General features: G+C 34.2%; 2 protein-coding genes across 2 annotated transcripts; both read right to left on the bottom strand.

Moving 5' to 3' along the window:
• Positions 1–1,341: 1,341 nt before the first annotated feature.
• On the bottom strand, positions 1,342–3,547 carry LOC110703678 (S-protein homolog 1-like). Its single transcript, XM_021881471.1, has 2 exons — positions 3,185–3,547; positions 1,342–1,392 (listed from the first exon to the last, which is right to left on the bottom strand). Exons 1-2 carry the CDS (start codon positions 3,545–3,547, stop codon positions 1,342–1,344), a joined length of 414 nt encoding a protein of 137 aa, XP_021737163.1.
• Positions 3,548–7,453: 3,906 nt separating this feature from the next.
• On the bottom strand, positions 7,454–9,992 carry LOC110703677 (G-type lectin S-receptor-like serine/threonine-protein kinase LECRK3; the record flags this gene model as incomplete). Its single annotated transcript, XM_021881470.1, is given in 2 exon segments — positions 7,454–9,393; positions 9,395–9,992. Coding segments are annotated over 2 exon segments (2,301 nt in total), but the record flags the coding sequence as incomplete, so codon positions are not given.
• Between the last annotated feature and the right edge of the window lie 3,599 nt (positions 9,993–13,591).

Here is a 13,591-nt window from a genome sequence, read left to right as displayed (position 1 = left end):
AATGGCCTTTGTACCAGTTTGATGTAAAAAATGCCTTCCTTCATGGAAGCATTGACGAGGAGGTGTATATGGAGGTACCTCCTGGATATTCTCATGATTTTAGAGATGGGGAAGGATGCAGATTGAGGAAGGCTCTCTACGGACTAAAACAGTCTCCTAAGGCGTGGTTCGGAAGATTCACAAAAGCTATGAAGAAGTTTGGATATAGGCAAAGTAATTCCGATCATACTTTATTCCTGAAGAAAGAAAAAGAGAAAATCACCTGTTTAATCATCTATGTAGATGACATGATTATTACAGGAAATGATGAGGAGGAGATTGCAGACTTAAAGGGAAAATTATTTTAGGAATTTGAGATGAAAGATTTGGGCAATCTCAAATACTTTCTTGGCATAGAGGTCTTGAGATCAAAGCAAGGGATCTTCATTCACCAGAGGAAATATATTCTTGACCTTCTGGCAGAAACAGGAATGCTTGGTTGCAAACCAGCTGAAACACCGATTGTGGCAAATCATGGCCTTCAAATTCTTGAAGGTGCAAAATTGACTAATAAGGAGGAGTATCAAAAGATTGTGGGGAAACTTATTTACTTAGCTCACACAAGACCAGACATAGCCTATGCAGTAGGGGTAGTGAGCAGATTCATGCATCTTCCACAAGTACAACACATGACAGCAGTAATGAGGATTTTGAGGTACCTAAAGGGTACAAGTAGTACTGGGATTTACTTTGACAAGAATGATCACCTAGATCTAATTGCGTACACGGACGCAGATTGGGCAGGAGATCGTGATGGTAGAAAATCCACCTCTGGATACTTCACCCTAGTAGGAGGTAATTTGGTCACCTGGAGAAGTAAGAAGCAGAAAGTAGTGGCTTTGTCAAGTGTAGAGGCAGAATTCAGAGGTATTGCAAAAGGGATAACTGAAATCTTATGGATCCGGAAACTTATGAGTGAAATTGGTTTTCCACAAAAAACAGCATGCAAACTCTTTTGTGATAACAAAGCAGCAATAAGTATCTCAGAAAATCCAGTTCAACACGACAGAACGAAGCATGTTGAGATAGACAGACACTTCATAAAAGACAAACTGGAAGATAAGATAATTAAACTTCCATTTGTGAGATCAAGAGATCAGTTAGCTAATATCCTGACAAAAGCTGTCAACAGTGAAGCATTCGATGAGACATTACGCAAGTTAGGCATTGGAGCACCAAATGCCCAACTTGAGGGGGAGTGTAGAAATAACCATAATTAGTTCCTTAATTAAAGGGACTAAATATTGACCAATTTATTCTGCAAATATTTAGGCTGTATTTTTGGTAGTAGTTGTTGTAACCTTAGTAGTAGTTGCCTAATTTACAGGATACTTCTGTGTATAAATATTTGTACTATCACCAGCAATAAACACACAGAAAATTGCAAACACAATTCTGCTTAATTCTCTATATGACTAGGTACCCGACTTAACCAAACTTAGGAAACAAACACTTGTTTCCTTAACACACACAACTTTACTAAATTATATCCACAATAATAAGCATGAAGTCATAAGGGATTTCTTAGAGCTCGATCAATTCCACTAATAATTCTTTGGTCATCAGTCCCCTAATTACTCCATGAATAAAACCATTCCATTCTCCCTATTATTGATTTTCAGTTCAATAAGTTCAGTTTAATAAGTGATAAGTAGATAACATTCCCATTTTCTAATTTTCTTTATGCTCGGAATAAACAAGCATTTACCACCTGACATTAGCCAGGTTGGCTGCAAGTAACTCTTATTATCATTTTAATTTCATCTACGACTGCCTCTAAACAGGAAGTGTATGCTCTATCATATGAAGTAGATACAACAGTAACTTAAAAGAATGGAGGCCTTGCTTAGTCTTCTTATCACAGACTAAGCAATGAACAAATTGTTCTTGGGAATCTGCCCAAATCCAAAACATGTACAGGGGAGTATTCTGGATTCCAACCTACCAGCAAAGTAGTAAACAAATATTATGAGGTTGGACAGGGGAATTCAGGAACTCGACAAGCCCATCTAGTATCGCTGCAAACATTATCATTGAAGAGCGTATGTCTTAAGGCCTGTGTGGTAATTAGCGATTAACTGATTGGTAAGAGCTGGTTACATTGTTAGCTGTTTTGACTACCTGGTTGCATTAGCTGTTTTGACTAGCTAATTTATAAGAGTTTTTTATGTAGAGTTGTTTGGTAAAATTAGCTTATTATTTGTACTTGTTTGTTAGTTGAACATATGAAATGACAATTTAAAACATTGCTAATTTTTTTTTTTTACTTGACTAAGGTAAGAAATTGGGAGGGCAAGAATGTGCTTTTTGACATCCATTACTCAATAAGCTAATCTAAAAAGCTCTATTTTTTTAGCTTTTTATAAATTAGCTTATTTGCCTCAATATGCTCATTTAAAATGCTCTTTTACCAAACAACCAAATTAGATGATTTATGTAGTCAAACCTCTAACTTGGTCAAATAAGCTCATTAATTTGGTACCAGCATATGAAGCCTGGAAGTTCACTGAAAGTGCTTTAATTTGGCACCTGAATTCTACCTTGTAGCTCAATCTTACCCTGAATCCATTCATAGCATAGTGCTTTAGTGCTCATCCACCTTTAATCTTTTCCCTGAATGAAAATTGTCCTGTCAACTGTCAGGCTTCTTTTTCCGAATTCCAACTGATCCTTCTTGGACGAAATTATCAACTTTGCGGAAGCAATTGCTATTGTCTTAACAAACTTCCTTCGTCTTATAATACCTTACACCTTGACTTTTTGTGCTATTCATGTGCTTACTTTGATGATTAAATTTTACTTATTGACGATTAAAAATATTATTAGTTTAATTTTACATTGGATACATGTCCTAATACTTTAAGAGAAACATTCCACTTCTTAAAAAAAAAAAAACAAAAAAGGGGATATCTAATTGAATTAAGTAAAAATAAAATAATTTGATATTATGAAAAAATTAGGATCAATCTAAATAAAATTCCACATTATTATAGGGAAAGCAAAAGGGAAAAAATTGATATAAGATGTCCGATGTAAAAAACCGAAAATTTTGATTAATGACTTTATTTTGATTCATGTTGGGACTTACCAACAAACCATGACCAAAGCTAAACAATCTTACATAATTTCTTTATTAATTTATTACCCAAGTTGTCACGAATGTAAAATTCCGATGCTTAATATTGTACAAGTAAATTCCACTATCGGTTGCTTTCCAAGAACAATGACGACCACCACAATAATCATCTACAAAAATCTTGTTATCTTCAAATGCAGTGAACGATAAATGACCATGATTAGGCCATGTCAAGTTACATTCATAAGACATGCTCTTCACAATACTGGTGTTGAACGTCCAACTATAATTACCATTTCCAGGAATATGAGAAATCTCAAGATCTTTGGATTTAAAACCAGATTTTTTACAATGAATATCAAGAATATCCATAGTCGCTAATCCATTCACTACTTCCACCGAATACTGTCCTGGCAGAAAACTCCAACCCATTATCACAAATGGTTGATCTATCACTCCCATACATAAAATTAGGACTAGTAAATTTTTCAACATTTTTTTCCTTGAGAGGTTTCTGAAATGAATTCTAGAAATTTTGGGGGTTAATTAGCTAGTTTATTGTATTTTACATTAATTGAGCACTATATGTAACAACTAATGTGGAAGGAAATCAAGCATATATGGTAGATAATCGTCACACATTATTGACATGATTTCTTAATTAATGATATTTGTCTCTTTTCTAAGAGTGATGGATAACTCAAGTGGTTAGAGAATAGAGATTCTAACCCGGTATGGGACTGATTTTCATCCATGCCCTTGTGGCTCTCTCTAAATACCAAAAAAAAAAAAAATTGTCTCTTTTCTCCCCTCCCCTCCCCCCTTTTTTTAAATAAAAAATAAAAAAGTTCACTTCACTTTGTTTAAACGTTTTGTTCCTATTAAAGTTTGACTGTATATGGAGTACTGGAATAATTAAATATTCTCTATTGATATTATTTGACACATTTAATTTAGACATGAATATGTTTCAATCAGGTTTAATAAGTTAAATAAGATTCAATAAAAACTAATAAGGTCTAATAAATTCAATTAGATGTAATAAATTTTAATAAGGTTTAATAAATTAGATTAGTCCCGATTCAATAAAGTGAAGATAACACACCCTTTATTTTAAAGAAAAGAAGAGAACACACCCTTTATCAACTAAATTCAACTATTTTATTTCAATTCATCCCTATTAATAAACCAAATTCAACTTATGATCTTGTATTAGTTGTACATAGCGTGGTATGCGTTAATGAATTACTACTAGTTTAATACTGCACCCGGGTGCACAAGCTAAGGGGTTCCAACAAAAGTTAGTAAATGAATTGAAACATGGTGATCGAATTGTTGAAGGTTATTATATAACTAATATATAAAGCTAAACTTTTAGTCAGGCGACGAGGCAGTGACACTTGGCGTTCCAACTTTTTGCCAAGTGTCGTGCCACGTAGGATAGAGTTATATAGAATTCAATTTGTAGGATAAAAAAGTTAGTTTAGAAATTTATTTTAATTAAATTTGGATAGAATTTTAGGATAAAATTGTTAATTTAGAGTTTTATTTTTGATAAAGTACCAATGTTTTTATTATAGAATTTTATTTTTTAATAAAGTACACATTGAATTATATCTTTACTAGATGAAGCCCGTGCGATGCACGGTTTGTTAGTATTTTTGTAAAAAAAAATATTTTCATATTTATGTGATTAAATTGTTATTATATAAGTTGTAAAATATTAGATAAAATTCCTAATCTCTAAAGATAATATTTTGTATTTAATTAATTTAAACTTTAAAATCTCATTCGTCAATTTTGCTTACGTGGCATTTGAATTATTTAATTGTAAAAGAAATTAATAATTTCTTATTTAATTGGCTACAACTTAATTTATAATCCTACATGGCGCGCTAAGAAAATTAAATCTTACGTGACTCTCTAAAAACTCGAGGAAAAACTCCCCTTATATATATACTAGTTTTGTGCCCCGTGCGATGCCCGGGTTGTTTATTGAATTATAAAATAAATTTTTAATCTTTATACGATTTGCTAGATTGTGAAGTATATTATTCTAACCAATTAGTGTATATTATAAATGTATGTTTTACGCTTTGAACTATTTCCTTTGCCTAAAAAATATTATGATACAAAAATAATTTATTAATTTTTAAGAATGATAATCTAATAAATATTTTAATAAAATTATAATTGAATTTGTACATTTGAAATATTGGTATTTTATCAAAAATAAAACTAATTTTATCCTAAAATTATATCCAAATAGAATTCTAAATTAACTTTTTTTATCTTATGAGTTCTATTTAAATCTATCCAACGTGGCGCGACACTTGGCAAAAAGTTGGAACGCCAAGTGTCGCTGTCTCATCACCTGACTAAAAGTTTAGCTTTATATATTAGTTATATGACTAGTATCGTGCCCCGTGCGATGCCCGGGTTGTTTATTAAATTTTAAGATAAATTTTTATTCTATATATATCAAAGTAATGCCTAATAATATTAGTGAAAATGTTCGATTTAATACATAAAAAAAATTAAAAATTAGCAAAAAATAAATTAAATTAAATAAATGTTCAAATCCCGTTGGGTTGATTCGAACCCAAAACTTTAGGCAAGGGTTGAACAGTTTTGACTCGTAACCTGAAGTGACTCAATCCGAAATTACTCATGACCCGACCCTAATTGAAATGTCTACATAGTTATAAAATCTATTAGCTTAGATTGCGAACTATATTATTTTAACCGGTTAGTATATATTATAAATGTATGTTTTACTCCTTGAAGTACTTCCTTCGCTCCGAAAAATATTATGATATAAAAAAGTAAATTTATATGATAATTTTTTAGAATTATAATCTAATAATTTTTTTGAATAAAATATAATTCAATTTGTACATCTAAAAAATTGGTATTTTATCGAAAATAAAACTTTTAACTAACAATTTTATCCTAAAATTCTATCCAAATAGAATTCTAAACTATTTTTTTATCTTCTGAATTCTATTTAAATCTATCCAACGTGGTGCGACATTCAAATTTTATTTTATTGAAAATAAAACTCTAAATTAACAATTTTATTCTAAAATTCTATCCAAATTTGATTCAAAATAAAATTCTAAACTAACTTTTTTAATCTTATGAAGTGTATTTAAATTTATCCAACGTGACGCGACACTTGGCGAAAAGTTAGAATGCCAAGTGTCGCTGTCTCGTGACCTGACTTAAAGTTTAGCTTTATATATTAGTTACTAGTTTTGTACCCGTGCGATGCCCGGGTTGTTTATTAAATTTAAAGATATATTTTAATCTATATGTCAAGTTTCAAAACATATCATTGATACAAAATTAGTTAGGAATTGATGTGTTTTTGTAATGATTTAAACTGGTAGATATGTAATGACAAATAATAATAATATTGGTGAAAAATATTTTTGAACCCTATCTGAAATGACTCGTGACCCGACCTGATTGACAGGTTTACACACAGTAATAAAATTATATTAGATTGTGAAGTATATTATTTTAATTGATTAGAATATATTATAAACCATGGATGTGGTACATTTTGAACTAATTCCTTTACTCCAAAAAATATTATGATACAAAAAATAAATTTATATGATAATTTATGAGAGTTATAATCTTTTTTTTTTTTTTGAATAAAATTATAATTCAATTTGTGCATATGAAATATTGGTACTTTATCAAAAATAAAACTCTAAATTAACAATTTTATCCTAAAATTCTATCCAAATTTGATTGAAAATAAAATTCTAAACTACCTTTTTTTTTATCCTACAAATTGAATTTTATATAACTCTATATATCCTACGTGGCACGACACTTGGCGAAAAGTTAGAATGCCAAGTGTCGCTGTCTCGTCGTCTAACTAAAAGTTTAGCTTTATATATTAGTTATATGATTAGATTGAAAGTACACATTGAATTATATCTTTATTGAAAAAATAATTAGATTATAACTCTCATAAATTATCTTATAAATTAATTTTTTGTATCATAATATTTTTCTGGAGCGAAGGAATTATTTTAAAATGTACCACATCCATTGTTTATAAATTATAATATATTCTAATCAATTAAAATAATATATTTCACAGTCTAATAAAATTTTATTATTGTGTGTAGACCTGTAAATCAGGTCGGGTTACCAGTCATTTTAGGCAGGGTCATTATTTCAGGCTACGGGTCAAGAAATATTTTTCACCAATATTTTTATTATTAGTCATTACATGTCTACAAGTTTAAATCGTCACAAAAACACATCAATTGCTAACTAATTTTGTATCGATAATACGTTTGACATATTGATTAAAAATATATATTAAAATTCAATAAACAACCCGGGCATTGCACGGGCACAAAACTAGTATAGACATATACAAAATACATTGCTTCTAAATTATTTGAGATTTAAAATACAAGCGTACATATCTTTAAACATTACTACATTCATGAAAAACTAACAAATAAATACAAATCATACAATCACAACAAAATGACTACAGATGGCATATATTAATGCCTTAACTAATCTGGAGACAACATAGAAGAGCTAGGTAGTCTCGGATGTTGAGTATGAGGTTGGGCACGGAGGTTCCGGAACTTGAACGAGTCCTTCTAGCATCTCTACGACCCTCCTCATCGTGGGTCGTAGACATGGGTCTTCTTGAATGCACCATATACAAATTTTTACCATTCTTTCTAATCTTTTTTTGTCATTTAGAGCCTCGGTATCATCCTTGACAAGTTCGTCAATTGTTTCCATTTGATAGCAGTCAAAGGCCCAATCAGTCAGCAGGAAAACACCCTCCTCTTCATTGTTTTCACCCTGCACATTCCTCTGACAACAAATTATCTCAAGTAACAGAATCCCAATGCTGTAAACATCTACTTTTGCTGTGATGGGCATATTCTTGAACCATTCAGGAGCCACATATCCTCTTGTTCCTCTTGGGGCGGTATTTGTTTGGGTCTGATCCAATCTCAAAAGCTTTGCCAATCCGAAGTCTGATATTCTAGCATTATGATCATCATCCAGGAGTATGTTCTGTGGTTTAATATCACAGTGGATGACCTGGGTGCTGCAGTCTTCGTGCAAGTAGAAGAGTCCCCGAGCAATGCCCTGGGCAATCCGCAACCTCTTCTCCCAGGTTGGCTTAGGAGGCTGATAGAGGAAGTCAGATAGTGTACCATTGCTCATAAACTCATACACGAGCATCCGATGCTCTTCTTCCTCACAGAATCCTACAAGCTTGACCAGATTTTTGTGATGCGTGTGACCTATCGAGTTTACTTCTGCCTTAAATTCCTTATCTGCATTTTGTGACAAGGCGTCTAATTTTTTGACAGCAATAGGAGTTTGAGTGCCCAATTGGTCACTGATAAAACCTTTGTAGACCACCCCAAAAGCGCCTCGTCCTAGTTCTTCATTGAACCCATTTGTAGCCTCATTAAGCTCCTTGTACCTGAAGCTGCGGACACTGTAGTTTCCACTTACTTTTGGTTTCTTACGATGTGCAAAGAAATAAAATCCAATAACAGTACCAAGCAAAACAATATTGGCTGACCCTGACGTAGCTAGAAGTGCTGTCAACACCTTTTTTACTCTGTTATATCGCCTTTCTTTGAAGCCACTGCTGATTCTGACCTTGATAAATGTTGTTCTATCAACAGAGCGGTCGTTCTTCCCGTTTGAGAGAGGAAGTTTCTTTTTCCAACAATCCCCGTTTTTCCTGAAAATTCCAACAGCACAGAAGCAGTCTGCCAGACAAGCTTCTCTACACCAATCTATGGAAACATTCTGAAAGTGCTCATAATCAGACAGCGGCCAGTCCACATCTTTCAGCATCTTGAAATCAAACCGATTATTTTCTGGTGTTGTTTTGTCACAGCTCTGTGGAAGAAAACTCTGAAAGCATCCGCTCATCTCATCTTCAGGATCTAAAACTGTGTAGCCCGAAGGGCATATGCAGTGCGGTTTGCTGTCGTATTCTAACTTGCAGTAGCTGTTGTAACCACACACCCCGCTGCCTGTTTGCTGTATAACAGCCGTACAAATGTTATCCGGAGCAAAAGACTTGATTGACCATCCACCACCTGTAATAGACGATGAGTTTTTGTAGACATAATGTCTTAAAACACCGTCAAATTCAAGAATTACCCTCTGATAGATCACTTGTTTTTCAGATAGTTCATTGGAGAACATGTCAGTAACAATGCTACCATTTCTGGCTGCAAGATACAAGACGCCAGATTGGTTAAAAACCACCTGGTGTCCTACCTCTTGGTAAAACCAGTAGTATTCGTTTAAATTGTTGAAAAGAGGGAAGTTTGTGGTGTACAATGCAGCATTTCCACTTCTTTTTAGCGTAAATGAAAACCTGCCACCTGAATAGTTTTTTTTCTGTGAAACGAGAAATGAGCTGCCCACCAAGGTTCAGTACCTGCGTGGGCAAAAGAGTGTCAGTTGGCTCGTCAAAGCTTTGCCAAAGTATAGCAGAAGCCTGATTTGCAAGTATGAAATTGCCGGTATCAAGTATGGCTGCGTAGGAGAGCCTTTCACCATCACTACTGCCATTGCTAACCAACTTAGCTCTCCAAATCTCTAGCCCATCGGAGTTGGTTAGTGTCAAACCTTTGTCAGTAGTGAACTCTACTTTCGAGCCACTCAATACAAGATGATCTCTATTGGCACACCACGCTATGGTCTTTTCAGGGATTTGATTGAACCAAATGGCTAAGAGGAAATTTCCGGGTTGAATCTCCTGGAACCCAAAAGCAAAGTCCTTAGAAGGAGATACCCACGACGAAGAGAGATCACCTGCCTGGAGGATTGAACCTAAGGTTATGTTGTTTTAAGCTTGAGCTGTGGTAGGAAAGGGTAAGAAAATGCTAATGAAGATAAAAAAAGGTAGTTGTAATGCCATGGAATAAGTTTAAGTTGTCACAAAAATTCCCTATTATTATTTGGGGAGTGTGGAATAAACTCTGCTTTGATAGAGGTTATATATATTTTTGCTGTTACAAAATTTTTTTTCCACACTGGCGTGAAGTAAGGGCAACTGGGCAAGTAATTGTGTTACGTTTGTGAGGGTTTAAGTGATTGATTGACATTGACTTTTTTTGAAAGAAGATTGACATTGACTTTTGTTATAAACGAATATTGAATGAAATGGTTGCGCATGTGGCATGTCCCAAATTTGAGAGCCAGGGGAGCTATTTACTACCTCATGTTCAATTTACTCGCAATAAAGGAAGTATTATTTGTGATATATAAAATATTCCTTTGTTGCGAGTAAATTTAACCAGATGTAGTATATTAATACTACTCGTACAAACGAAGTATTTTCTATAACTTAGTTGATTTTTATTTTTATTTATTTTTGACGAAAGTTGATTTTAGCTGACTACTATGAACTCTAACAGTCTAATAAGGCAGAGCCACGCTATAAGTACATACATGTTGACTTGAATTCGTCTCTACAAATTGACTATGAGAAGTGAGTTTAACATGTTGAAAGAAAGATGAGAAGAGTGAACTCATATATTGAGTATTTTATTAAGTGCCCTAGCAGACCCAATTAATCCAACATGGTAATAATTAATCACTTATGTCTTATTGAGTTATTGTGATATGGTTGTACCAGGGTATATATCAATTATCGCACTCAAAAATAAAATTGAATTGAACGTTAATTTCCCTTATCATGTTGGTGCAATATTATTTCCAAAACCTAAATTAAAGGGTGTTGATCCAAAAGGCTAGTACTCCGATCCGTAATCAAAGTTCTCCCGACGCCATAATCCAATCCAATTACCATGTCTAGTATCTAGTAATAATTACTCTCAATCTAGTATATAGAAGTGTAAATTATTCCCCCCAGACATATGATATCACTAGCATAACTAGGCAAACTAACCATACGTACTACTATTGAAATTTGACAGCTATAAGCTGAAAATTCAAACCTGACTAAACATTATCGCTTATATGGGTACTATTGTTGAAGATTCAAACTCGACTAAACATTACATCGCTTGTCAAACTCAAGAAATATTGGAGAAAGCAACTTAACTTTTGCATTGATGATAATCACAATATAAATACAATACAATAGGAAACCTAATTAGCTTAAAACTCCTAACAAAACAAACTTAACATAAATACAATATTAACATAAATATAACCAAACCGACTCTAATACTCCCCTCAAGTTGGAGCATGCAAATCGCGAATGCCCAACTTGCGTAACAGAAAACCAAACTACTGATGTCCAAGAGCCTTGGTTAGAATACCTGCCAACTGATGACCTGTCGAAACATAGGAGGTAGAAATATTACCGTTTATCAACTCATCACGAACAAAATGACAGTCTACCTCAATATGCTTCGTACGCTCATGAAATACCAGATTCTTAGCAATATGCAGGGCTGATTGACTATCACAAAATAACTGCATACGCTTAGAATGATTAACACCGAGAACAAACAACAACTGCTTCAACCATTTTAACTCATGAGTAGTGAAAGTCATAGACCGGTATTCGGCTTTCGCCGAGGATGTGGATACGGTAGACTGTTTCTTAGTCTTCCAAGAAATAGGAATCGACCTAAAAACACAAAATAACTTGTCAAGGAACGCCGAGTCAATGGACACGCCGCCCAATCACTGTCACAAAATGCCGTCAAGCGTAAATCCTTCATAGGTCACAACAAAATGCCTTGTCTCGAACTACTCTTATCGCAGTGCAAGACACAAATGGCCGCATCCCAATGAAAAAAACTTAACATAAATACAATATTAATATAAATATAACCAAACCGACTCTAATATCGTTATCTATACAGTGCATTATTGTCTTGTTACCTTTCTTTTGGGTAGATATTTCAAGTTCCACATGAAAACAGATCCGAACGGAATAAATTCAAAGCATATAATATCATACAAATGGATGTCCTATATATCCAACTACGGAGTAATTATGATTCAAACTCCATGTGAGCAAATTTCAAGGTTAGTGACTGGTTCTATTCTTACAATTAATTGATTGCGCGCACTATAATAGTGGACATTCACTGCTGGTTGAAATTTCAAACCTAACTGAATACATCATTCGGGTAGAATCCAAGATTGTCCTAATCGGGATCCTAATTAGGATAAACATTGTCAAAATCTAATATTACTACCTCCGTTAACAGTTATTTGTAACGAAAGGGACATGCGCGGACTCCTAGGTAAAACTTCTTAAACATGATTATTGAAAGTTATGGATATGTAATTAACTACATTATTTTAATTAAAAAAAAACCAATTCCAATTAAAAAGAACATCCCAGAACAACCACCACACGCCACCCAGAACCCACGAACCACCACCCACGCCACCCACAACTCACCGACAACCACCCACGAACTGACGGAATCCACCCAGAACCGACGAACCACCACCCACGCCACCCACAACTCAATGAAAGTCACCCACAAACCACTGAAATCCACCCAAGAATCATGGAAACCACACAATAACTATGAAAACCACCCTAGAACTACCAGATCTGAAACCCAAAACCTAAACCCATCCACGAAACTACCCCAACGAACCGCCCAAAACCACCACTACTGACACCAACCCACGAATCGAAACAACCATCCGCGAATAACACCCACCCACAAACCACAAAACAACCCCCAAACCATAAATTACCACCTAATCTACCAAACCCACCCACAAACCATTAACATCCACCACGATCTGAGAAGAAATTACGATACAGAAGAAGATGAAGAGGGAAGAAGATAAGAGATGAAGAGGGAAGAAGATGACAGATGAGAGAAGATGATGATGGTGAACTAAAAAATGAAGATCGAAAAAGATGAGAGATGATGAACTTAGAGATGAATATGGAGGAGAGAGATGGTGGGTAGATGAGATTAATCTGATTTTTTGAGGGGAAAAGTTAGATAATGAAAAGTTAGATTAGAGTTATAATTATTTGTAATTATGTGTAGTATTATGCGTTAATAATTTTTAAATGAGGGTATTCTGGTCATTTTACCAGAAAAAAGTTACTATATTAGGAAAAAAATAGATTTGTTGCAAATAATAAGTAGCACCCTATTTTGGTAAATGTTGTAAATAACCGTTAACAGAGGTAGTATACTACCTCCGGTCCACTTTAGTTGCAACTTTGGGGAGGTTTGCGGAGGTCGAGGCAAAATTTCCTAAACATGTTTATTGAAAGATAAGGGTATACAATTAAGTATTAATCAAGTAATGAAAAAAATCAAAATTCAACCCAATTTTAAAAAAGAAACCCACCACCACCAACCCAGCCACGACCACCAACCCAGCCACGGCCAACCCAGCCACAACCCCCAAACCACCGACCCCACAAACCCAACGACCCCCAACCCACCGATTCCAACAGCCACGACCACCAAACCACCGACCCCC

This window comes from Chenopodium quinoa, unplaced genomic scaffold (genome assembly GCF_001683475.1).
Source record: "Chenopodium quinoa cultivar QQ74 unplaced genomic scaffold, ASM168347v1, whole genome shotgun sequence".
Taxonomy (NCBI): domain Eukaryota; kingdom Viridiplantae; phylum Streptophyta; class Magnoliopsida; order Caryophyllales; family Amaranthaceae; genus Chenopodium; species Chenopodium quinoa.
Note: the sequence above shows the minus strand (reverse complement) of the source record. Positions and strands in the feature narration are given on the sequence as shown.

Bases quoted from the DNA above. Each gene is read 5' to 3' on its own strand.
- LOC110703678 (XM_021881471.1), bottom strand. From the start codon at position 3,547: ATGGGTTGGAGTTTTCTGCCAGGACAGTATTCGGTGGAAGTAGTGAAT. The intron at 1,393-3,184 runs GTAATAAATTAA...TGCTGGTGATAG, and splicing joins TTACATTCGTGACAACTTGG to TACAAATATTTATACACAGA.